Source organism: Panthera pardus, unplaced genomic scaffold, assembly GCF_024362965.1.
Source record: "Panthera pardus isolate Hobbes unplaced genomic scaffold, ASM2436296v1 HiC_scaffold_15, whole genome shotgun sequence".
NCBI lineage: Eukaryota > Metazoa > Chordata > Mammalia > Carnivora > Felidae > Panthera > Panthera pardus.
In genome coordinates, this window is record NW_026526710.1 from 1,300,366 (window position 1) to 1,326,890 (window position 26,525).

Consider the following 26,525-nt stretch of genomic DNA (forward strand, 5'->3'; position numbering starts at 1 on the left):
ACTAGACCAGAAACTAGGGCTAGTCTAGTGGCCAGCAGTGAACAGGACACATGAGGGCCTTGTTCTTATGGGACTAGTTTTATCCTTTTTACCTTTACCAGGTTTCTTTGTGTGTAAGGATGAAATGAAATAGTGAAAGCAAAGTAATTAGTCAGCAATTTAAAATGTTCACTTATATGAATATATATATATATATATACATATATGACACATACTTAGGTATATAAACGCCCAGTTGGAAGATTCATAATCATCTTGCCATGACTACTTTTTTTTTCCTCCCCACTTTCCCTCTACTTTCTCCTGAGGAGCTCACACCTTAACCTCCAAGTGTTTTGGGGACTTGGGTTTTCAACGCAAGGCGAGCGGGATGCGCCGCCAGTAGGGGGCAAGACTCACCCAGGCGTGCCTATTACCTAAGCAACGGAGTCAAACAGCATTCAGAATGACTTTACAAAAGGGTTACCATGAAGTTAATTTGTTTATTCTGTCAGGTCATTTAATAAGAACAATAATAATAGTAGTAGTGGTAAGAATAAGGGGAAGGAGAAGAAAATAAGGAAGCGAGAGGTGGTGGGGACAAACCTTTTCTGCAGCAATCATTAATCAAGAGCAATGGTTCAGAAAAAAGAAATGGGGCTGACTCTGCTCACACTCCTTAGGGTATGATAATGACAGTGGACCAGCCGAAGGTCTCCGAGTTATACTGCGGTTTCATATTGAATAAAGTGCTTTGAGCGAGCCTAACAAGCAAAGAATAAGCGAATATTTTTTTTCTCGGATTGACTGGGTAATGAAGAGCTTTCCAAAGTGATAGAGACGCCACTAGGTAACTTCCTGGGCCGAAGCCACACACCAAAAGGTTTTGAAAATAGCTTCGGGCCCCTCCTAGCCCGACTTTTGAAAGCAGGTGTGGGACGCATGCGCCCGGCCCACCGGCTGACCTCCTCGTGGCAAAACCAGAGTGCGGACCTTCCTCCCGACGGCCCGCGGGGCAGAAAGGGAGGGGGAACGGAATTCTCGCGAGGTGTTTGAGCGCCGGCGGAAGCAGTAGACACGTGACTCTTCCAAGAGGCCTTCGCCTTCCCCCCTCCCCCTTCTCGGAAACCCGGCCCCCTCACCCCTCGCCCACCCCGGAGACGCGGTAAAGGACCGTTTGGGTTCCGGAATTCTCTTGGATCCAACCACTGGTACCGGGTCGGCTGGGGCCGGCGGAGTCCGTGCTTGGCAGCGAAGGCAGGGGGCGGTCAAGATGGGGGGGGGAAATCATCTTCCTTCACCTAGGAGGGAGGCGGGGCGGAGGGGGGCGCTGGGGAGCGGGTGGGGGGGGGGGGGGGGAAGGGAGGAAGTCACGTGGGGCGCGCGGCGCGCGCTGCGTGCGCGCGGCGCCTCGTCCGTCGCCCCACCCCCTCCCCTCCGGCGGGGCGGGGGGGCCGGGGGGAGGGGCGTCAAGATGGCGGCGGGGAGGTAGGCAGAGCCGGACGCCGCTGCTGCCGCCGCCACCGCCGCCTCCGCTCCAGTCGCCTCTAGTTCTTCAAGCTCTCGCCACCCGGGAGAAGCTGTTCCGGCGTCGGATCCCGCGGGGAAAGTAAGTCCTTTCCTTAGCTCTCTTCTGCTTCCACACTCCCCCTCCCGGACAGCCAGCCTCCCACTCCCACCCTCCTCAGGGGGCCGTGTGGGGCCGGGCTGGGGGGGGGGGGCAGCCACCTCACCCCGGCTTGGGGCCTCCCTCGCCCCTCTTCGCCCCCTCAGCTGCACGCCCCAGGGTTCTCGGGGCCACGGTCCCAGCAGCAGCCCCGCCGCACTCGCTTCCTCCGCCCGTCAGCGCCGGGCCCTGCGGTCGCTGCGCGTGGGGCTCTCGGGCCCCGGGGGCCCCGCTGTCCCGGGCCGGAGGCACCCAGTTTGGGCGGGGAGGCAAGGTCTGCGGACTCCGGCTCCGACTCTACTTGGGTCGCCCCCCTTGCTTTCCCCGCTCCACTCGAGGACTGCGAGGTCCCGGACCCGCAGGAAAGTGAGCTCCGCAATCCTTCAAAAGTCCTCCTGTCGGAGGCTTGCCCCCGGCTTGCGACGAGTGCGGGAGGCGATGGGAGCGCCCCGAATCTGGACCCCACACCCGCAGTTTCCCGATTACCTGGCTCTCAGGGTGTCGAAGCGGTTCGTGGGACACGTGGGGGCCACCTTCAAGCCTCACCGAGCGATCAGGTTAATTTTGTCTCAGGCTCGCTCGCCTCCCAGACCCTAAGCATCTATGCAGAGAAAGGCGGTTGCGGATTTGCTTACCCTGAGAGTGCTTGGCGTAACGAGCATCTAAAGTTCCCCAAACCAGTGCTTGCTGGTGGTTTCCCTGAAGTGGGTTGGGATCGGTTTAACCGCCGAGGAGACTTGGATGTGCCCGAACCCTTGTGATTGTTTCTTTCCTGACCCTGGCGATCCAGCTCCTCCCCTTTCCAGCCCGGCTTTGTGCGGCTGTTTGGTTAATGTTTGCGGACCACTAACTTGATCCTCGCACAGAGAAGCCCTTTTTCTGTGCGGGCTCCGTTTACTGTAGGAAGCTTTTGTTTTGGGGAGTCGCTGGTTGAGAAACGTGGGGAGAGACGGGCCAAGAAAACGAGAGTCCAATAAAGCAACGTTTTTATCCATTGAATTGCGCAGCCAATTGTAACCGCACCCGGAAGTTTGTACTAAACACGTGTTGCTGAGGGAAGGTTAAAAGCTGGGTCCCCTTTGACCTTTGAGAGTTGATCATTAGCGGTTTATGTTGGGTTAAATGGTTGTTTGTTTGTATTTTTTTTTTTTTTTTCTAGACAGCCATGATTAGGGACGAAGTAGGGCTTGTACGGAGTCGGCCAGGAGGGTCTAGAAAGCTGTCAAATCCGGAGTTGCCCTGGAGCAGGTAGACTCGGAGACACGAGCCAGCTAACAGTGCGAAGGGGTTCCTTTCCCCCAGTATTTTTACGGCAATCAAGTGATTTTTTTTCCCTAAGCTGCGGGGAAAGCCAGGATCATTGCCCCAAAGACAGTTTGTATGGAATCTCTAGGACAAAATGCAGAATTTGGCACGGGTGCCTTGCATCGGACAGTGATTTTGAGAGCAAGGGAACGTTTCATTTTTGTGTTTCAAGAAGCTGCTTCCAGAATTTCCTTTATCTGGAAAAACATCTATATTCTTTTGGCTTCTGCTCTTTTGTCCCCCAGGCTAACTTAATTACACACAGTTGTCTATAGAATTTTAAGTGAATTTTACTCTAGCTCATGTAAGTATTAGAAGGGGAGGCTTAGTTGGTGGCTGACAGTCCCGTTCATTCATTCATTCGTTGGATGCTGTTAAGTGTCTGGCAGTTTTACTTAAGGGCTTTGCTGAAATCACGTACTGCTTAAAAACGGACAGTGTGGAGATTCTTTCATGCTTTTTAAAATGATTCATCTCAAAGACTCCGGCTGCAGATATATTTCTGCGTTTCTTAGTTTCTAAATTGAGCTTTGATTTGAGACTTGCCTCCTGTGAAGGTCCTGAACGCTCGGATCTGAGATCTGGTCTTGCAGGTACCCTGACTTCATGAGTCTCTCAGTTCCCGTGCTTTGTCTGCCTAAAATTAGTGTAAAGATACTTTCTGAGAAGAACTGCTTTCACATGAAATAGCTAAGTAGTTACCAAAATGATAGGATCCTAAAGTTTTTGCAGTTGTCTTTTTTTTTTTTTTTTTAATACTGAAGATTGACTTTGATGTCGTTGAACTTATTAGGACAGACTTGGGATACCACTGAAATTTTGTGTAGATGGAAAGATAGGCTCTTGAAGAGCAGGAACTCTGGTTTTATGAGTACAGTACAAAACCCATCAAGTTAACTTGCTTATTTAATTCTTGGGAGGCAGTGTATAGTACAGAGTAGTGATTTTGAAACCTTTTTACTGCATCCCGTGGTATTTTTACGTTGTGTAAACATAATGACATGTTTTACGTTGTGATCTAGTATATACGCACGCACGGAACTGAAAAAGTCATGTCGTGAAATGTTTATCCTCTCTACGCACTCTGCGCTAGTTTTCTGTTCTGTATTGAAATATTTAAGAATGCTGATCATGATACACTGAATTGACTTGACAACTCACTGTGGTGTGACCAGCAGATTGAAAAATATGTTCTAGGGTTAAGAGTACAGTATCTTGGGGGGATGTGGGGTCAGAGCTCCTAGGTTTCTAATTCTGCTCCATGCTTGCTTTGTTCTTACCTTGTTACAGTTCATCTCTCTAAGGCTCAGTTTTTATCCGTGACAAAGGGATAACAGGTAATATTTATTCATGGGTTATCTGGAGGATTAAAAGAGAAAAAAAATCAACACTGTAGTAAATCTCAAGGTGTCTAACCATCTGGATTTGATGGTGGTAATCAAGAAAGTTGTCCCACCCCCTCCATTCTTTCATGTGTTTTTTTGTAAAGCATATTTGAAATTTTGTTATCTGCACATTCCTTTGTGAATCCATTCTTCCTATAAGTTTTGTAGTGAGAGCAGGAAGAGGCAAACTTCAGTGAGCAATTGCTCCCTTGAAAAATAGCTATTAAAAAATACAAATTATATTCCTCAAGGTAATGAAAATCCTTGTTAATGAATTTTTTATATTATCTTTTGTATCTCGTGATGTTCTTTTTTTTGTTGTTGTTTCATTTATTTATTTTGAGAGAGGAAGAGAGAGCGAGAGAGTATGCATGCGTGAAAGGGATAGAGAGAGAGAGGGAGAGAGAATCCCAAGCAAGGCTCCCCACTGTCAGCGCAGAGCCTGATGTGGGGCTTTGAACTCACAAAACGTGAGATCATGACCTGAGCTGAAACCAAGAGTTGGACACTTAACCAACGGAGCCACCCAGGCGCCCCTCTCCTGATGTTCTTAATTAAGGAATTGCATTCAGTAGACACTGAATAAATACCTTGTTCATAGATTATATTAGCTAAATTCTGAGTGGATCATTATCCTTCAACTTCTTAAACTAAATGTCATTCGTTACGTGTGGGCTTTGTAAAAGCAAAGTTGAAGCGGAGTTAAAAGGCAGACATACTTAGCGTTGTTAAGGAGAAAAAGTCCTGTTTGTTATTAGTTCAGGCAAAGAAAGATACTTGCTTTACATAAAGAGGTCTACCAGTCTCCTCTAGGCAACCTAACTGATTAGCTGGACAAATTGAATATGTGACACTTATAGGTAAAAAGGAACTCGTGTTTTATAGAACTAATGTGGAAGTTATTGAATAGATTGCCCACAAGTAAAGTTGTATTTTAGGGAATAAAGCGTTGGATCAGTGATGTGGAAGAAAACCTGTATTTTTGACGTGATACTAATATTTATCCAAATGATATTTAATAGCTAGTAATGTAACATTTATGCAACAGCAATCCTGTAAAATAGGTTCTCTTTTTATTCCCATTTGAGGAAACAAGTTATTACTTGATCACATAAGTTATTATCTGACCGTATTATACTACTAGTGGATGATGTAGCCAGGATTTGAACCCAGATATTGTTTGACCCCATTGTCTGCACACTTGCCACTGCTACAGATAGACCCCTTGTATCTGCCCAGAGCTATAAAGATCTGCTTTAGGTCTCAACAAGAGCAATCTTGTCCTGGTTGATAGGTTTCAGTGTTGGTATTCTCGGTGGGAACTGTACCCTTGCATTCTTCTGATTGGCTGTTGTTTCTCAGGATTCTCTTCCTGCCAAGGATGGCTCTTCATTTCTACTACTGTGTCCTTGTTTCTTATTTATCGTAGATGCTTTCATAGGTGTACTATTTTGAAATAGGTGGTATTTTTGAATGTGTTTATTTATGATAGAAATGGAACCTTTTGTTCATTGTTTCAGATAGAGTCACTCTGAGGTTAGCAATTTTGGGGTTTGTTAAAACATTGCTACATGTTAAACTTCACCTAAGGTCTACGAAATCCTTTGTTAGATACACTGTAACACAGTTCTCTTATATCTACCTAACAGTATTTGCATTTATATTGTATTTAAAGGGTTCAAAGTAAAATTGTTGTTTTTCCTCTCAATAAATCTTAATTGTAAGGTGAGGAGAAGATTGAATAATATAACCTTTTTAAGAGCTCTTTTCACCTGAACACTGAAATTCTGTGAGTCTGTAATAGTTTCAGAATAGGAAAAGTAAATATTAAGAGTATTGCCTAATGGCATTAGAGAATGGCATTAGATGTTCCTCCATATCCCTTTCCCCCTTTTTCACTCCAAAAAAGTGCAAGTAAAGAATTTGTGCCCAGTTGACTAAGAAAGGATCCCTAGGGGCGCCTGGGTGGCTCAGTCAGTTGGGTGTCCTACTTGGGCTCAGGTCATGATCTCATGGCTTGTGGGTTCGAGCCCCGCATCAGGCTCTGTGCTGACAGCTCAGAGCCTGGAGCCTACTTCGGATTCTGTGTCTTCGGATTCTGAGTGCCCCTTCCCCATCATGCTCTGTCTCTCTTTCAAAAATAAACATTAAAAAAAAAAAAAAAAAAAAGATCCCTAGATTTTGTGTATAAGATGTATATAAACCTAAAATCTCCTTCATTAACAGCTTGTAAAAGTCATTGTCATTACTAAGTCACTACTGAGGTTAGAGGTCTCGAATTGTTATTCCTGTGAATGAATTTTCAGTAGGTCATTGAGTGTTATTTATAATTGTGCTGTTATTTCTTGTAAAAATACCAAGTTTTTCCCAAATTTTTCCCTTCCCTGATAATATTTTTGTACTTTCAATTCTCACTGTTCAGAAAATATGTTTCAAAAACCTCTCATGAATTTAGTAATGCTTTTCAATGATTTTTTTTCATTAATGATGTTTTTACACTTTTTAGTATAATTAGTTAGGGCTTGGTGTGCCTCTAGTGGATTAATGGATCCCTTGGCCTCCCAAGCGTTCTTTGGTCTGTAGTTTAGGTGTCACTGGTTCAAAACAATGTATTTTTATTTCAAACGTGAGTAAATCGTTATTTCTAATATTGACTTTAAAAAGATGACATTTTGATAGTTTCTGGAGTGTTATCAATCAATCTAGGTCAGGATTAGTCATAGCAAGCAGATCAGGACCACCACACATTCACCCAGGTCACTGGATTGAAAATGTTTTTATTTATTTTTTATTTTTAAATGTTTATTTACTTCGAGTGAGCAGGGTAGGTACAGAGTGAAGGAGAGAGAATCTCAAGTAGGTTCTGTGTCGTCAGCATAGAGCTGGATGTGGGGCTTGAACCCACAAACCGTGAGATCATGACCTCAGTCGAAACCAAGAGTCAGATACTTAACTGGCTGAGCCACACGAGCGCCCCTGAAAATGTTTCTAAAGCATTGGCTTAGCTCTCAGTACATGTTTGTACTACATTACTAGGATTAGTTTGTAAAATATGGTCAGCTATTTATTTTACATCTTCATTGGGACATTTCTCCTATTTGTCTCCTCTGTTCATTCCCTTCATACCGTTTCCATCTTGCTGTGCAATAATCTGTCTTCCTTCTGATTTTAATCTCAAACTGGCATTTATTCCAAAGTTAAGTATTGAAACTTCTTAGGTTGGCAACATTGACTTCTTGATCTATTCATTGGAAATTTCGAGAATGCATGGGCTTTGGGAGTTTGAACAATCTAGATCTGGGTAGGTGTAGGTAATATAAGCTTTCCGCGCCTCAGTTTCATCTCTGGAATTATAATACCTACCTTTTTCGGGGTTGTTGTGGGCTCATAGTGTACATGAAGAGCCTAACACTGTGAGCTTTGTAAAAGATACTTAGTTGTCAATTTCCTTTCTGTCCTTCTTCCTGCTCAAAATGTATTCCAAAGACTTCTTTTCCTTTTTCTGAAAAATTTTGGGGGAATCTCATTCGGCTTATCTCTTCTTCCTTGGGGCTGTTTAAGACCCTCTTTAAACAGTCTGCCCTTAGTTTCATTTCTGGGTATCTGTGGTTTCTATCTTAAACTCATTCATGTTTCTGTTAGAACTTCTTTCTAATTGATACTTAGGCTCCTGTGACATAGGCCTACCTAGTAGAGGATTTCTCTGTTAAGTATCTTGCTTTCATTTGAAACAGTATTTCTGCACATTGGAAGTCATGGTCATGGTGACTAACACCTTTCTTTTAGTAGGACATAATGAAAACACTGGCATTTAATTCTGTCACACAGCCTGAGAACAAATGAACTAGCTGAAAATTAGTATATTTATGTAACATGAAATTAGTGTTTTGAGAAAAACAAGTACAGTCATTTTTTTTCCCCGTGTTTATGTATGTAAATTGGTTATTTCAGATAATGACAAAAGTTAAAAATTGAGAAAGTTGTTTTTTTCCCTCTACAAAATGGATAAAAATCTGTTTTGGTGCTAAATTACTTTGATACATTGGATCAAAGTACATTGGTTCCTGGGGCGCCTGGGTGGCTCAGTCGGTTAAGCGGCCGACTTCGGCTCAGGTCATGATCTCGCAGTCCGTGAGTTCGAGCCCCGCGTCGGGCTCTGTGCTGACTGCTCAGAGCCTGGAGCCTGTTTCGGATTCTGTGTCTCCTTCTCTCTCTGACCCTCCCCCGTTCATGCTCGCTCTCTCTCTGTCTCAAAAATAAATAAACGTTAAAAAAAATTAAAAAAAAAAAAGTACATTGGTTCCTTAGAGTACAGTTGGAAAACCCAAACCTGAGATGTATTTGCTTGCTTCATTTTCCCCTACTAAACCATATAACTCCTTTTTGGGTCTCCTGGGCTCAATGCTTATTTTTTCACTTTGTGTTGGCTTATCTCTAATCGTCCATCAATTCATGCTTTTTGTGTATTTCATATTTTCTTTGATCTTAAGAGCTTCTGTATAAACTTAGCCTTATGGATTGTCCTTCCTAAATATCTTGGAATCCATCCCCCCTTCTTTCCACACTGTTATTATAGCACATCATCTCTCTCTTGGTGTGTGTAGCGGTTTCCTAAAATGTGTCTCTGCTTCTGGTCTTATTCTACCCATTCTCAGTTTGCTTCCATACTTCTGTGGAGTAACCTGTCACAAATCTGACTGTGTTCTGCAGTCTTCTATCTGATAACTCTTCAGTGACCCCCACCACCCACGGGATTAAGTGAACTCTCTAGCATTGTATAGAAGGTTGTGGGTGACATTTTCCTCATCTCTCGTCATCACCTATCTGAGCCTTGGATTTCTGTTCTGAGCTTCCGTACCAATGGTAAATTACTCATAAACGTTGTTCTTAAAGTACTAATGTCTTTCATGCCTCCATAAATTGTAATGCACTGTGCAGAAGATGCTTCCCCACCTGGTGATTTCTTCCTTGAGACTTAGTAGTTCCCGGTCGTCTTTGTCCCCTCTCTCCCCAGGCCAAGTTTAACATTCCTTTTCTGTTCCCACCGCATTTTGTACACAAATACTCTTGCTGTGTTTTACATATTTCTCTGTCCTTTCCATCTTGTGAATTTTTTGGAATCAGAGACTATTTCTCGTTAGTCGTTCTTACTTGATATGTAACAGGTTCTTCATAAATATCAAGTGAATGGATCTAGTAGAAAATGTTCATTTATATTTAGAAGAGAGTTAATTGTCATTTTAAGTTTTTTATGTTAACATTAAATCTTTTGTTCTAAAGATGGTGGAGCCAGGGCAAGATTTACTGCTTGCTGCTTTGAGTGAGAGTGGAATTAGTCCGAATGACCTCTTTGATATTGATGGTGGAGATGCAGGGCTTGCAACTCCAACACCTACTCCTCCAGTTCAGCAGGTAAGAGTTTTCCAAAGCCTCTGTAAAAAGTAGATGGCTTAAATTTCATTTCTACTTACAGAAATAGGTATTAAGATACATTAAAAAAATTTTTTTAATGTTTATTTTTGAGAGAGCGCACGTGTGTAAGTGGGTTAGGGAGGGGCAGAGAGAGAGGGAGACAGAGGATCCTAAGTGGGTTCTGGGAGCCTGATGCAGGGATCAAACCCGCAAACTGAGCCATGAGATCATAACCTGAGCCCAAGTCAGACACTCAACTGACTAAGACACCCAGGCGCCCCAAGACATAATTTTAAATATGCATGTGCATGTTATTTTTATGTTATTAGTCTTCATTCATGAGAGGGACATTTTTGCAGTGAAAAATTAAGACATTTTCTGCTCTGATATACATATATATTTATATAAGAGAGACGTATTATTTAGAGTTCTTGTGGGAGGGTTGTTAATTTCCTTACTAGTTGTCTTTGTACTTCTTGGGGACCTTCTGAGGTTTCACTATATGCTTTCTCTGAAAGTTAAAATAAGATTCTGGTGTTAGCATAATTTTGTGAAGATGTTGTACTTGGAAAGATTATTACTTTATACTTGGTATCATATTTTTTTGAGGGTAAAACTTTTTTGTTTTTGTTGTTTTAATAAAATGAATACATCTTTGGTTCTTAAAACAGTTCACTCCCATCATATTTTATTTGTTTCTCTGATGTTATTTTCTCCCCAGTCAGTGCCACTTAGTGCATTAGAATTGGGTTTGGAGACCGAAGCAGCAGTTCCTGTTAAACCAGAACAAGAGACAGTACCTACTCCAGCACTGTTAAATGTTAGGGTAAGAACGATTTACATTTGACATTGTTACTGAAATGGTTTAGGATCATAGTCAGAAAATAACCTATAATATGAAGTCATTTTTATCTTACTGGTTCTGCTTTTTGCTGCTTTCCAATATGCTACTCTCACATCCTACTTGCTAAAATAATGCTTTCATTCTTCTGGTAGCTATGTTGATCAAAAGACAATTAGGACAAAACAGAAAATTTTTTGAATTTACTCATTGTAAATGATATAAAATTTGTGAACTACACATTAACCCACTGCACTTAATTTTTCCTTGTTTATTTCAGCTTTTGTCCATTATGTGATCATAATTGTGCTTTAAATACAGAGTTTACCTTAAACGTAGCATTTATGAACTTAAGCCTAGTGGTGTAAAAATTTGATAATTATGATAAATTATTGTCGAGGGTTTTATTTGAAAGTGGTAAGTGTTGGGACGCCTGGTTGGCTCAGTTGGAAAAGCATGTGAGGGTTGTGAGTTTGATCCCCATATTGTGTGTAGAGATTACTTAAATCTTTAAAAGAGTTCCCTGCTTTAAAAAAGGGGGGATAAGTGGCAGCCTACAAAATTCTTATTATAGGAGTCATGGAAAAATACCAAATACTTTGAAGAGGGAAGGAAGTAGAAATAGACTGAAATTTATAAAAATACTCAGTTGTACTTCAGTCGTTTAAGATCACAGATATTTTATCATTCTCAAATCTTTGACTTTTTTTTCCTGCATTTTTGTCCAGCTTCTAATGTTCCCTCCCCACCCCCCAACTATAAAAAATAAAATGCTATATGGTTTTTCTTAGGCTCAGAGGTGGTACCTGTATTATCACCAATGTTTGATATTGATGATATTGGTGGATTCCCTTGATCATTCATGCAAGATAGGTATTTAAAATGTTGCTTGGGGTTGCCTGGCTGGCTCAGTCAATAGAGCATGGGACTCTTGATCTCGGGGTCATGAGATCAAGTCACACATTGGGTGCAGAGATTACTTAAAAGTAAAATCTTCAAAAAAAAAAATGCTGCTTGGTAGTTTTCTCTTTTAAGTTCTAAATGTTGGTATAGTCTGTATGATAGCAAAGAAAACATTGTATAAGAATCACAGAATGTTAGAAATGGAAAATGGACTTCAGAGAGCCTGGGCCTCCAGGGGTGAAGTGATTTGCTTAAGGTTATTGACCTAGTTGAGGCAGTGCTGGGATTAGAAATACTTTCTCTTCCTAGCCCTTGTATTATATAGGGTTGCAATACATCACAGCTTGCTTGGGATAGTCCTATTTTATGCTTGCTGCCCCTGACAGTTATAGAAAATGTCACACTACTACTATACCTTTTTTTTCCCCCCTCAAAATGGTGTGTTTTAACTTGGTAGTTTATAGTTAGGCATATTTAATTAAAAATACAGCACCAATAGTTTGGTAAGAAAGTCAGTTTTAAATTTTATTTTTTTATTATTAACTTTTAAATGTTTATTTATTTTGAGAGAGGGAGAGAGCCCATACATGTGCACGCATGGGAGCAGGGAAGGGACACAGCGAGAATCCCAAGCACGTTCACAGAGCCCAGTGCGCGGCTTGAATCCACAAACCATGAGATCACGACCTGAACCAAACCAAGTGTTGGATGCTTAACTGAGTGAGCCACTCAGGTGCCCCCCCCATTTTTTTTTTTTTTTTTTTTTTTTTTTTTTTTAATTTTAGAGAGGGAGTGAGCAAGGGGAGGGGGCAGAGGGAGAAAGAATCTCAAGCAGGTTCCATGCAGACATCAGGCTCGATCCCATGACTCTGGGATCATGACCTGAGCTGAAATCAAGAGTCAGACACTCAACTGACTGAGCCTCTAGTTTTAGATTTTTAAATGGCCTTCCATGTGTGTGGATCTAGGCTGTTAGAGAGTAAAGTACTTCTCAGTGGTCTGATGTGTTATGGTTTTCTTTTATAGCAGCAGCCTCCATCTACTACAACATTTGTGCTGAATCAAATAAATCAGCTTCCGACCTTGGGATCTACAATTGTGATGACTAAAACACCACCTGTAACAACGAATAGGCAGACCATCACATTAACAAAGTTTATCCAGACTACTGCAAACACACGCCCTTCAGTCTCAGCACCAGCAGTACGAAATGCCATGACCTCTGCACCCTCAAAAGACCAGGTTCAGCTGAAGGATCTACTAAAAAATAATAGTCTGAACGAACTCATGAAACTGAAGCCACCAGCTAATATTGCTCAGCCAGTTGCAACAGCAGCTAGTAAGTCTTTCTGTTTTCTATGGTGTCACCTGTCTCCCTGAGGTAAGATAGGTCAGTGTGTTTTTAAGGGTTTGCTTGGGTCTTAAAAGAACTGGGCAGGAAGGAGATGTCTGCATGACTCTGTACAATTACAGTATTTATACAGTACAAAGGAGGAAGAAATTTAGAAGCCTTAGCATTTACCTTGAAGTAAAATATGAAATTTCCAGGTGGCTACAATCATTAACACCATGAGATACTGGTTTTATATACTGGGAATAACTGGTTAACACTTTCTTGGTCCTTTAAATCTGTGCTTCTCAAACTTTATGTGATCTTGTTCACAGCCAGAATCAGATTCAGTAGGTCTGGGTGGGGCCCAAGATTCTGCATTTTTCTAATAAGCTTTTTAGAGGTGTTATTGCTGGTGGTCCTTGGACCATGTGTGAGGTAACTGGCTTTAAACTGATACTTTACTGCTTTACTGTGACTTTTACAGCTTTTTGATTTTGCCTGTCACTGGCTTCATTGCTTGTGGATAGTCGTGTATTTAGTAAATTCCCTTTTAAAATACATATGTTTTCATTATAAAATAATTTACTGCATTTTTTTTGAAGAATGAGCACCCATATAATAACTTTCTAAAAAAACAGCTTTATTGAAATATAATGTGCATACGATAAATTTTACCTTTTTAAAGTATACGGTTGAGTAGATTATAGTATATTCACAGTTGTTAAACCATCACCACTAGCTAATCCAGAATATCTTAAGGATAAGGTTTAACGGGAAAAAGTTCCACAGTGGTTTGATTACATTTTTAAAGAGTTCATTTATGCATAAAGAATATAGATTTTGTAGTTTTTCTTTGGAGTTTGTTGTTGCTCATTTATTCAACGAATATTTATTGAGTGCCTTCTATATGCCAAGTACTGTTCTGGGGTTTTGAGGCTATGGCTGGGAGAAAAACTGTTGGAATCTCTGCTCTCATGGAGCTTGCATCCTAGTGGAGAGATGCAGACAATAAACAAAATAAGTTATACAGTACGTCTGATACGGACAAGCTCTGTGGAAAGAAATAGAAAATGGGGTACAGGGCAGGAAGAGGTTACAGTTTTAAGTGGAACATTCAGAGGAAGCTTCGTGTTTAGTGTATTAAGGTAATTTTTAAGGGTAAAATAGAATTAATTGGTGTTTTTAAAAATTTTAGCAATGTCATATTTTAGTAGTATAGTTTTAGAAACTGAAAAATGTGAACTCTTAAGAGGGATATTCTTTCCTTCCCTCTACATTCTGCTGAAATATATTTGAGTGCCTTTTTTTTTATTATTATTTAAAAAAAATTTTTTTTTTTTTTAACGTTTATTTATTTTTGAGACAGAGAGAGACAGAGCATGAACGGGGGAGGGTCAGAGAGAGGGAGACACAGAATCTGAAACAGGCTCCAGGCTCTGAGCTGTCAGCACAGAGCCCGACACGGGGCTCGAACTCACGAACTGCAAGATCATGACCTGAGCTGAAGTCGGCCGCTTAACCGACTGAGCCACCCAGGCGCCCCTATTTGAGTGCCTTTTATGTAACAGTACCATGGCAGGCACTGTTGGAAATGGTAACTGACCTCAGTCATAGTCTGAGCTGACCACTATTGTATAGTTTTTAGCATAGGAATTGGTGCCTTTTTTTAAAGTAGATTTCCTTGGGATTATTGTATGTTTGGATTAAGGAGGTAGAATGGAGGTTCCTGATGATTTATACTGGCACATAAATAGCATCTTATTAGGGTTTTGGAATGAGGTGATAGGTATTGTACAGTTCCTTTTTCCAAAGGAAAAAGGTATTTGTATTTCTAATTGTGGGAACTAAATAAGTTCTAATACCTGATATAGACCAATATATAATTTAGGGACAGAATTGACTGCTTGGAAGTTGTGCTTATGTTTATAAAGAAGAAGGCTGGGGCGTTCGAAAGCAGTGGTCAAAAAGTGTTTGTAGCGCGATGTAGAACTAACTTTGTCTCCAGTGAGAGATGCAATTAAAAATATCAAATTATTTAATCTTTTCTTTGAGTCCATACCATTGTGGCTTTATGGTTATAGTTTACTCAAGGTCATTGTCCTGAACTAACTGCAGCCTGGCAGCTGGATGCCAACTGAAAAATAATTTTAACTGCCTTAGGACAGATTTTTATTTTCTGCCATGGAGAGCAGGACCGTGGCCCTGACCTGGCTGGGGTTCAGGGCAGCATCTGGGATGGCTCTTGGGAGACTTAGGGGTGGGGTGGGGTGATCAGTTTTGGAAGCAACTTTCATTAAAAGTTTTTGGGTTTGAGGAAATACTGCTGCTTTTTTGAGTGGCTTTCTGAGCATTCTACCCCTCAGAGCACGTGTCCTCATAATGTAAAGAAGACTGTGTTATTGTGAGGGAAGTTCAGAAAGCAAAACAAAACAGGATAGGTTTGGAGCTGATCCAGTAATACTTAGTAAGTACAGTAACATCTACCACATCCAGTGGAGTAATTTTAAAAAGACAAAAGAGTACCAATCAAGGCCATCTTTGTGTGGAAGCCTGAGAAACCGTCAGACTAGACCAGGGCTGAAAAAGAAACATGTAAGTGAATGCCGAAGATAAGCATACTTTTGTGTTGTAGCAGAGGATCATCTTTTTACTAAAGGGGAAGAACAATAAAAGTATGAAACTGCAAAGAGCAAGATTTTGCATGTTCCTCCCTCACTTAGCTATGGGTGTTGCGCCTTTTGGAGCCATGAGCTGTTTGGGTCTCTGGGTTCTGAGTCCGCTTCTGTAACTCTGAACTGTTCACTGGCTCTCCCACAGTTAACGTTAAACAGATAAATCCGTTATCTCTGTTCTGACCTCCTTATTTTGTTAACACTTTGTTATTTTGGAGTCCCAAGTGACAGGCCTCCAAACACTCCCTATCTTTTGGTAGAATAGATCCGATCCGGTCAGTCCTCCTGCTGGGATTGTCACACTGTGGTCTCAAGGATCCCAGGTACCTGAAGCGAGCACTTCAGGGATGTAGGCTGGTTACGGGGCTCTAGACTCCTCAGTCAAGAAGTTCTCCTTGGCCTAGTACTCGAGTTGAAGGATTCAGTTCTCTTGCTGTGTGTAAAAAGAGTTTGCAAACCACTGGTATAGAAGAAGAAAAAATTCATTGTTCGGATCTTTGAGGAGAGGAGGAACGTAGAATTTCCAAATTTTTTTCTTTTTTCCTTCCAAGAAAGAATTATTTTGCCTTGAAAGCAAGTATCATCAACTCAGGTGAGATTGATTCTGTCTTGGTGATAATACCAAGTTTTGTGGGGTTTTTTGATGAACCAAGTGAAGTGTCCCAAAGTAATGCTAGCTCTTGGTGTTTGTGTTGAAAGAAACTATCAGATATTCTGATTAAGGTGTCTTTTTGATAGTTTTCACGTTTCCTGTACACGCATATCCGTTTAAGGTAACTTGTTTTCTAAGGTTAATTCTTACCTCCACGATAACACATTGCCTTGCGTGTTTTTATCCTTATGCTTAATTTAAGGTAGTGATAAGCAGATCGGTATTTTTTCATTTGTGAAGTGGGTAAACTACTGAGTTTTTAAAAAACTGTTGGAAAAGAAATTCAGAAATCGTTCTAAAATGTAATGACTCTCCCCCTCAGCTGATGTAAGCAATGGTACAGTAAAGAAGGAGTCTTCGAATAAAGAAGTAGCGAGAATATGGATAAACGACATGAAAATGAGGAGTTTTTCCCCAACCATGGTGAGTTTTAAAAGCTGTATCTGTATTGTGTTATGGAAGTACACTTGGCTAAAAGTACTCTAAAACAACCCTCAGAAAACTTTTTTGGGGTGAAGGGGGGCTACTCAACTGCATAAACTAATGAGTAAGCATTAAATCTCACTGCAGTAAACTAACCTACTGAACAAGGTGATAATAACTTGCATATTTGATAGGGTGTAGTATTACACGCGGTCCTCACATCCTTTTTTTGTGGATCTCATCTGGTAGACAAAGACAATGTGAGTTAACCAAAAGTGTTAGATAATGGTCCATTTTAGGATTGAACTTGCATGTATGGCTAGTTCTGAGCTGTTAGATCATATAATGTTCTAGTTACAAGTAATCTTTTTCCTTGTAGTTTGGAAATGTTGTATGTTTTGGGTTAACTAATTCTGTACATTTATTTCATTGCTGTGTCTAACACTGCATGTGTGTGGTGGGTTTGTTCAAGAGGTATGCTACGTGGTTCCCCCTTCCATAATCACACAGTTTGACAAGCACATGGTGTAAGTGGTAATAGAAGGTACAGCAAAAAGTACATTGGGACAGTCACAATTAGGGTTATGACTTTGGAGGAAGAGGAGGTCTCCCTGGACTCAAATGGCCTGCGACGATTTCATTTTGTGGCAGAGATATAATGGAGATTGGGTGTTGAGTTTGGAGAGACTGTAGGAGGGCATTTTAGGAAGGGAGCTAATGCATTGGCACAGAGGCGGTGGCTATATGTTTAGGTGACCGTAAGCCATGAGGAAGTTCGAATAGTTGGATTTGGCACTTTGGAGGGTTCTGAGTTGAGTTTGAAAGATTTGGACTTGGTGCAGCACCAGTCGGGGCCACCGGAAGTGGAGGATCCTGTTAGTGACTCAGGATGGGCTGGTGGGGGGGAGACCCTTTGGCTAAGTACTCCAGAAGGAAGTATTAGAAATTAAACCTGGGGGACTACAAAGAGAATGATTGGAACAAGGTGAGAGGGAAGAACAAAAGGAAAACATGTAACAATACCAGAGGATTGCTAAGACTTGGGGACAGAATAAGGAACTGGAGACACAGCGCAGCCGTCTGTGCCTGAGGTTTTGAACAGGGACTAGGAGAGTGAATGCTGGCCGGACCCAGTTTACTTAATAGTTGTGTGCCAGCAACTTACATGGAAGTTGATTTTTAGAAAATACAATTGCGTTTTTCTTTTTTCTTTTTTTTTTTAATTTTTTTTAAGTTTATTTTTGAGAGAGAGAGAACCAGCCAGGGAGGGGCAGAGAATGGGGGACAGAAGATCCCAAGCGGGCTCTGTTCTGACAGCAGATAGCCCCGTGCATGGCTCGAACTCATGAACCAGGAGATCATGACTGAACCCAAGTCTGACACTTAACCAACTGAGCCACCTACGTACCCTGAGATTGCGTTTTTCTTTAAAAAATGTATGTAGTACTCAGGTTCCCAGTTCAGCTTATGTTTGCCCATAATATGCCAGAAGTTCTTTGTTGTCCTTGCAGTTAAGAAACCTCTAACAGGGAGTGCCTGGGTGGCTTCAGCTCAGGTCATGATCTCTCGATTCGTGAGTTCAAGCCCTGCATGGGGCTCTCTGCACAGAGCACGCTTCAGATACTCTGTCTCCTTCTCTCTCTGCCCCTCCCCCGCTCGTGCTTTTTCTCTCTCTCTCAGAAATAAATATTAAAAAAAAAAGAGGGGCACCTGGGTGGCTCGGTTGGTTTAGCATCCAGCTTTGGCTCAGGTCATGATCCCCCAGTTTGTGGGTTCAAGCCCCACGTCGGGCTCTGTGCTGACAGCGTGGAGCTTGCTTGGAATTTCTCTCTCTCTCTCTCTCTCTCTCTCTCTCTGTCTGCTCCTATCCTACTCATTCTCTCCGTCCCTCCTCTCTCTCTCTCCCTCAAAACCAGTAAACTTTAAAAAAAAAAAAAAGAAACATCTAACGGGCGCCTGACTGGCTCAGTCCGTGGAGCATGTGACTCTTGATCTTGAGGTCTTGAGTTCTGGCCCCACACTGGGCATAGAGCTTACTTTAAAAAAAAAAAAAATCTGTATCTCTGGCAGAGATCACAAACTGGTAGACTGTGGACCAAAGCCAGTTGACAGATGTGTTTTGTTGGGTGGGACTCCACAGTATTTTGAAAAAATTTGAATTTGTTGCTACCACATAAAAATCCTCTGATTTCCAGGTTCTCCTGAAAAACAGGAGTACCTGACGACCATGGGCCCACATTCCCACCTACACAGGCTCCTGGCTGAGTAGGAACGTGGACTTTGTGTGTTGGGTGGGCGTTCTGCAGGTACCACAGTCTCCCCACTCCCCCTCATTTATCTCCTTGACTTGAAGCTTGGGGACAAGCTCAGTTGCCTTTTTATTGGCTTTGAAATTTACCTGTCTGTCCCTGGATTTTGTGACCAGACAGTAGACCAGCTTATCTTCCAGTTAACACTCTTGGTGATTTTTTTTTTTAATTCAGGTAAGGGAAGATAAGATAGAGGGAGAAGGAAGGAGGCTGGTCATTTAGCATAGTATGCATTCTTTTTTTTTTTTCAATGTTTTGTGTTTTATTTATTTTTGAGAGAGAGAGCATGAGTGGGGGAGGAGCTGAGAGAGGAGGACAGGATCTGAAGCGGGCTCTGCACTGACAGCAGAGAGCCCGATATGGGGCTTGAACTCACGAACTGGGAGATCATGACCTGAAGTCGGAAGCCCAACCCACTGAGCTCCCCAGGTCCCCTAGTCTTATTTGATAACGTGAGGAAAGGGCTGAAGGTGGGATGGGGAAGACACAGAATTTAAGTGATTTAAGCAAGGCCACACAAATTAACAGCAGAATGAGGATTTGTATGTGTTTCTTTGCCAACCCCACTTTGTCTCCGGTTTCTGAAATTGAGTTTTATTTTGGCATACTTTCTAAGAACATTCGGAACTTTTTTGGATTTTTTTCCTAAGGATTCCATGGATTGATGTTGATTGGATGTTTATCTACCATCTCCCTCTTCCTTCCCACTTTGTTGAGCATCTGTTTGCCATCATAACTCTAGACAAAATATAAAGAAATCGAAGAGCCTGTCCTTACCTTTCGATGTTTTGTTATCCTTGGCGTTGCCTGTAGGGCCTGACTGGCTTCTCTCTCTCTTTTTTTTTTTCCCCCTCTTTTCTGGATATACTGGATTTCACAGATTTTTCTCTATAGTCTTTCTTGAACAAGCACATTAATAAATATCTTTGGTGTTGGTTTACTTGTAGTGAAAAGAGGCTTGTTCAGGGGCTTTCTATTCCCCTATTTCTCCCTACCGCTCCTCCTTTAAGATTCTGTGAAGAAAAAAAGGAACATGTGATTGGTAACCATTCACACAAGTTGTCTAGGACAGTCTGGCTTTATTCTAGTTTTCCTGGTGTACTTAACTAATAGCTCCCCATTTCATTTTCACGTGTGCCAAGGATTAGAGAGTAAGTGATAAGGCTTTCTTATATGTGATTGTTGTGTTTGTGGAGACACAGATGTCTGAAGTAAACGCTCCGTCCTTCAGAAGAACCTTTAAATCCAGAGTTTTCTGGGGTTTTAGTTTCAGTGTCCGAGGGAGAGAAGACAGGTGACATGAAGGTTCACTAAAACGAGGGTGGGATGTGTGGCTTCAGTGGTTTCTGCCATTGATGTTGTAGGATGAGCTGCTGGGGCTCATCCACCTTCCTTCCTAAGCCTTTTGGTCCTTCTCTTCCTGGAACTGACAAGGACTAAGGTTAGAAAGAGTTCTGGGCATCAGGGAGGGTGGTAGGCAAAGGGGAGAGTAGTTTGAGAGGTAGTGACTGGAAGGAAGGTGGAGCCCTGACGTGACCCAGCGGTGCGTTAGAGCTGAGAGTAGGGCATGGATTATCTTTGCTCATCAGAGAAGCACGGAAGAACCAAAGTATGATCCAGCTTTGAGGGAACATAGAAGAGGAATGTCATGTTTCCAAGACTGAAGATTGCTAGTGTTCCTACAGAGGAGTTTTCCTGTGTGTTGGCTGGACCTCCAGTCTCTGATTATGCTCTATGTTACAGAAGGTCCCTGTTGTGAAAGAGGAAGATGAACCAGAGGAGGAAGATGAAGAAGAAATGGGTCATGCAGAAACCTACGCAGAATATATGCCAATAAAACGTATGTCTTTGGGATTTGTCAAAATGATGAAAGACTTTTGGGTTCCTCTTGAACTTAAGTAACTTTCCCACACATGTTATTACCGATTAGGATCTATCAATATTGGGTACCTTGGAATTTGACAAGTGTGAGCCTTGTAATCTGTTTTAAACTATTACAGGTTTTAAAATATCTAGGTGAAAATTTTACTGGTGTATTTTTTCCTACAGAAAGTTAAAACTGTTTTGGGTTGAAGTCCTTTAAAACTAAGAGGAAAAAAGCTTGGGCTTTATTTTGTTTCAAGTTAATTTTGCTCATGTCAGCAGCAGGTATAAAATCATAGTGAATTATAGAGGCGTAAGTCTGTACCTTAGCTTTATATACTTTATGCAAACAAAAGCATGGGAATCTTAAAAATACAATGTGCTATTTATTTCAATAGTGTACATTAACATTTCTCCCTTTTTGGCATAACAACCATGTTTTATTTTTTTAGTGACCATTGTACTATGTCAAACTGAAAATTAATAGTTTTTAACTTTGGTAGAAAAATGTTCACTTTGGGTGGCTCAGTTGGTTAAGTGCCCGACTCTTGATTTAGGTTCACTCAGGTCACGATCTCATGGTTGTGCATTTGAGCCCAGTGGGGCTTCAGTTCGGCATGGAGCTTGCTTGAGATTCTCCCTCTCCCCACCTCCCTCCTGCCTCGAGCATGTACTCCCTCCCTCTCAAAAAAAAAAAATGTTCACTCTCATTATATGGTGGTGATAAGATGGAAAAAATATACACATGGCTAGAATCTTTTATGTACTCTGAGTTTCTATAAAAAGCCACTAATATTACCACTTGAACTAAAAAATCTGTTTACCAACTGTGTATGGACTTCAAGCTCCCATAATTTTCTGGCCATTTAAAAAGAAGTTATTTATTTTTAATGTTTATTTTTGAGAGAGAGCGTGTATGCATGTGAGTGGGACAGGAGAAGGTGCAGAAAGAGAGAGGAATAGAGAATCCAAAGCGGGCTCCACACTGACAGCAGAGTGCTGGATGTGTGGGGCCTTGAACCCATGAATCATGAGATCGTGACCTGAGCCGACATTGGACGCTCAACCTACTGAGCCACCCAGGTGTCTCTATTTATTTATTTAAGTTTATGTATTTTGAGAGAGCGAGCCAGGGAAGGACAGGGAGAGAGGGAACCCCCAAGCAGGTGCATGGTGTTAGTACAGAACCCGACTCGGGACTTAATGTCATAAACTGTGAGAACTGAAACCTGAGCTGAAACCCAGGAGTCAGACACCTGATTGACTGAGCTACCCAGGTGCCCCTAAAATGAACTTTAGAAGTAAAAGAAAAACAATTTTTTTAATTAAATTTTATTTTTTAATTGAAATCCAAGTTAGTTGAACATACAGTAAAAATAATTGGTTTTTTTAATTTTTTTTTTATTTTTTATTTTTTTAATATATGAAATTTACTGTCAAATTGGTTAAAATAATTGTTTTTTGACGAACTTTAAAGAGCACTTGGCTTGCTCAGCTGGTAGAACATGTAGCTTTTGATTTCAGAGTTGTAAGTTCGAGCCCCACGTTGGATGTGGAAGCTACTTAAAAATAATACATACACATATACTTACATACCTGTATAAATTTTTAAACTACGAACTTCAGGTTGTGGTATCCGAAATGGGTAGTTTCCCCCTCCCACCCATAATAGTTCATAAAAGGATTGAGAGTTTATCCGTGGCCCTTGAAACCAAAGTCAGCAAACTAAATTTGGACTTTTGCTTGTTTTTATAAAGTTTTATTGGAACATAACCATGCGCGTGAGTTTATTTATTTATTGGCTATGGCTGCTTTTACTTTGCTACAATACCGATGTTCAGTAACACCAGATACTCTGCAAAGCTGGAAATATTTATTGTCTGACCATATATAGAAAAGGTTTGCTGATCTCTGTTTAAAGCTATTCACATAGGGGCGCCTGGGTGGCTCAGTCGGTTAAGCGTCCGACTTCAGCTCAGGTCACGATCTCACGGTCCGTGAGTTCGAGCCCCGCGTCGGGCTCTGGGCTGATGGCTCAGAGCCTGGAGCCTGCTTCCGATTCTGTGTCTCCCTCTCTCTCTGCCCCTCCCCCGTTCATGTTCTGTCTCTCTCTGTCTCAAAAATAAAAAAAAAAAATAAAGCTATTCACATAATGCATTTTAGGGAATTAGTTGCTGTTTAATTTTATGGCCAAGATTTCCATCAAAATCCCTTTCAAAATAAAATTACATTCCAAACTTTTGTTTCACTGATGCAAGGGAGTGATTCATTCAAATAAATTCCCAAATCTAGGATTGTGTTTGTTGCTATTGGAGAACCTGATGGTATGAACCAAGTCCATATTTTTCTAGACTTTTTTAATCAGCGGGTCTTTATTTAAAGCATGAGTATTTGATAAATAGGTCCTTTTAGTCAAATTTAAATAGTAATTTACCACCCATCAATGCCTTTATAGAATCCTGAAGTGTATAGTTACTTATTTACTTTTACTTTTTCTATGATAGGAAAAATATGGCAATATCATATAATAAAACTGGAAGTGTTATTACCTAGAAAAATTAAAATGGAGTTTTTTTAATTTTTCGTTCAGTAAAAATTGGCCTACGTCATCCAGATGCTGTAGTGGAAACTAGTTCTTTATCCAGTGTTACTCCTCCTGATGTTTGGTACAAAACATCCATTTCTGAAGAAACCATTGATAATGGCTGGTTATCAGCGTTACAGCTTGAGGCAATTACTTATGCAGCACAGGTAAGCAATAATATTTCGTAGCTACATACAATATTTATCTTTGAATGCTGGTCCATATAATACAGTTGTTTTAATGCAAGTTTAAGTTTTCCTTGCATGAAAAACTTGTGAATGTGATTTTTATAGAAGTTTCACGTGTCTGATAATTAAAGAGGTAGCATGGATTCAGGAGGTGCGCGTTTCTACTAGAAATGACAAATGTTACAGCCTTTTTGGAATGTGTATTAAAATTAAAAATACATATATCTTAAGGCGTCTGGCTGGCTCAGTCATGCAACTTTTGATCTTGGAGTCATGCAACTCTTGATCTCGGGGTCACGAGTTCAAGCCCCACGCTGGGCGCAGAACTTGCTTGAAAAAATAACACATATCCTTTGACCTAACAAGTGTATTATTGGAAGTCTATTCGACAGAACTATTAGATTGAGAACATATATATTAAGGAGATGGATAGATGGGTGGTTGACTTTGTTTTTGTTTTTGGTGGATGACTATTCGTTGCAGCTTTTTTAACTTTGGTGGTAGAATGCTGGAAAAGACTTAAAAGCCCATACCCTTGTGGGTGTTTGAATAAACTGTGGTATTAGTGTATGGGTATGGTACTGTCTTTTAAAACCATGAATTAGAGTTATGCTAGTTGTCTTGAGAGGGCTTCTGTCTTACTCCATTTCTGTAAAATAAGTAATGGCCAAACAGGTAACCATCCCCCATGTTTATGTGTGATTAAAAGTTTGTATTTGACTCTGCAAGCATTGAAACAGGTATGGGAGAAGCTCACCAGTTTGTTGACTTCAGTTACCTGGTGCATGTGAGTGTGGCAAGAAACAATACTTAGTAAATATAAAGAAAGTATTCATACTAAGCCAAAGCGTATGTCATTTGTATACGCATAAATCACGTTAATATTTTCCTGTTTAAAAGACTGATGACTAAGGTATTTGAAGGAGTAGATTAATTATCAACTTTCTCTTTTTTAGCAACATGAAACATTCCTACCTAATGGAGATCGTGCTGGCTTCTTAATAGGTGATGGTGCTGGTGTAGGAAAAGGAAGGACGATAGCAGGAATCATCTATGAAAATTATTTGTTGAGTAGAAAAAGAGCATTATGGTAAGTAAGTGCCAAAGACTGTGTAAGCTTTCTTTTGTGAATAATTACTTACGCATGTGAGATGGGTTTTATTACTGAGTAGGTGTATTTTTTAAGTGTCGAGGCCTGGTTTTATTTATCCTGAGTACTGCTGGATTGATGGAATTTGCATTTAATTTGTGTGTGTGTGTGTGTTTTTCTTTTTTATGTGGCAGGTTCAGTGTTTCAAATGACTTGAAGTATGATGCTGAAAGAGATTTGAGGGATATTGGAGCAAAAAACATTTTGGTTCATTCATTAAATAAGGTATGAAAGTTTTCTATTCAGTTAGTCATTCAGTAAATATTGATTCATCTGTGAGATTGGAATAATAACAGGTTCTACTTTGTAGAGTTACAAAGATCAAGTGAGTTATTTTACAGAAAGCATTAGTTGAGGGCTGGCCATTCTCATTGGGTTGTGGATTACTGTACGTCAGCTACTGTGCCAGGTACGGTTGGGTGGTGACAAACAAAATAGGCCTTGTCTCTGTCGTTACGGAGTTTATTCTCAGTCTTCGGTGTTGGTCTTTGTTTCTGAGGTGACTTTATATGCTGAAGCTCACAACTGTGTGTGGAAGGGTGCACTGTAGTAAAGCCGTGTGGACAGGTAGTGTGCCCATCACAGCACATAGGGAATTGTTGACTTTTGGAGACTGATTTGGAGATTTGTCTGGTAGATTTGTGTATCTGTACCTGCGTTTATGTAAGAACAATACTGTCAAGTGGAAGAAAATGTGGGTAGGTATCTGAAGCAGTTTACTGTGATAAGAATCTTCATGTTCATTTAGCAAACCCTTACTGACCTCCTCCTGTGCACCAACTGCTGGAGTTACCAGGGTGGAATAGACAGACCTGGTTCCTGCAGGTGCCTCCCCGTTAGCCTTTTGAAAATAAGTAAGGACAAGCATTCCCTGTGGCCCTAAGTTGGTTCAGTGTCGCCTTGCTCATCATCGGCTTTTTGGGGTGGGGTATGACTGAGTGGGTTGGTGGTGCCGGTTCTTGAATTGATAACCGACAGCTCAAACTAAAAAACTGACCGGCATAGCTCGTTATATATGACACAGGACTGACAGTGACTTGGCATATAGCAAGTGCACGATAAATATTTGTGAAATGAATATCGTGACTTTTTTCTTAGAGGGGAGCTTGGTTTATAACCTTGCGGCTTTTTGTTTTGTTTTTGAGAGAGGGAGTAGGGGAGGGACAGAGGGAGAGAGGAGAGAATCTTAGGCAGGCTCTACATCCAGCACAGAGCCCCATGCGGGGCTTGATCCCATGGGGGCGAAATCATGACATGAATTGAAATCCAGAGTAGGATGTTTAACTGACTTAGCCACCCAGGAGCCCCTGTAATCTTTTGTTGTTGTTGTTGATAGAAGTTTTTTGAGGAGGGCCTGGGTGGCTCCCTGCTGGGTGTGGAGCCTGCTTAGGGGAGTCTTTTCCTCTCCCTCTGCCCCTCCGCTGCCAGCACTCTCTCAGAAAAAAAAAGGTTTTTGAGACTTTGATGAAAACTGGATCCTTATGTCATGAAGTTATGTGTGTGTGTACGTACATACATACAATGGTACGTGTGTGTGTATACGTACGTAGAAGAAATTTTGTGTATGGTCTTAGGGGTCCTTTGACTTCCCTAAAACCCATGATAGACTCACCAGTTTCCTGCTATAGAAGCTTAGGTAAGATAAATGTTTCAGAGAAAAAAGTATATTTATAACTTCTTTTTTCTTTTTTAGTTTAAATATGGAAAAATTTCTTCCAAACATAACGGGAGCGTGAAAAAGGGTGTTATTTTTGCTACCTATTCTTCCCTTATTGGTGAAAGTCAGTCTGGTGGTAAATACAAAACTAGATTAAAACAACTTCTGCATTGGTGTGGTGATGACTTCGATGGAGTGGTATC

At 41.1% G+C, this 26,525-nt stretch overlaps 1 protein-coding gene and 1 long non-coding RNA gene across 6 annotated transcripts in view; one reads left to right on the forward strand and one right to left on the reverse strand.

Annotated features, from left to right (window-relative positions):
• Positions 1-462: 462 nt before the first annotated feature.
• LOC128776985 (uncharacterized) lies at positions 463-1,294 on the reverse strand. Its single transcript, XR_008422099.1, has 2 exons — positions 1,154-1,294; positions 463-743 (listed from the first exon to the last, which is right to left on the reverse strand). It is a non-coding gene; the product is annotated as an uncharacterized LOC128776985 (long non-coding RNA).
• Positions 1,295-1,339: 45 nt separating this feature from the next.
• The window catches only part of SBNO1 (strawberry notch homolog 1), a 58,334-nt gene continuing 33,148 nt past the window's right edge, over positions 1,340-26,525 (forward strand). Inside the window, exons 1-10 of one of the 5 annotated variants that reach the window (XM_019467636.2) lie at positions 1,340-1,588; positions 9,616-9,747; positions 10,469-10,573; positions 12,518-12,830; positions 16,471-16,571; positions 20,624-20,720; positions 23,334-23,494; positions 24,472-24,605; positions 24,800-24,890; positions 26,359-26,520. In XM_019467636.2, the coding sequence (XP_019323181.1) occupies positions 9,616-9,747; positions 10,469-10,573; positions 12,518-12,830; positions 16,471-16,571; positions 20,624-20,720; positions 23,334-23,494; positions 24,472-24,605; positions 24,800-24,890; positions 26,359-26,520 (1,296 nt within the window). In that variant the 5' untranslated portion in view covers positions 1,340-1,588. Of the gene's footprint in view, positions 1,589-9,615; positions 9,748-10,468; positions 10,574-11,379; positions 11,462-12,517; positions 12,831-16,470; positions 16,572-20,623; positions 20,721-23,333; positions 23,495-24,471; positions 24,606-24,799; positions 24,891-26,358; positions 26,521-26,525 lie in introns of those variants that run through there. The other 4 variants (XM_019467637.2, XM_019467638.2, XM_019467639.2 and 1 more) reach the window with 4 other exon arrangements.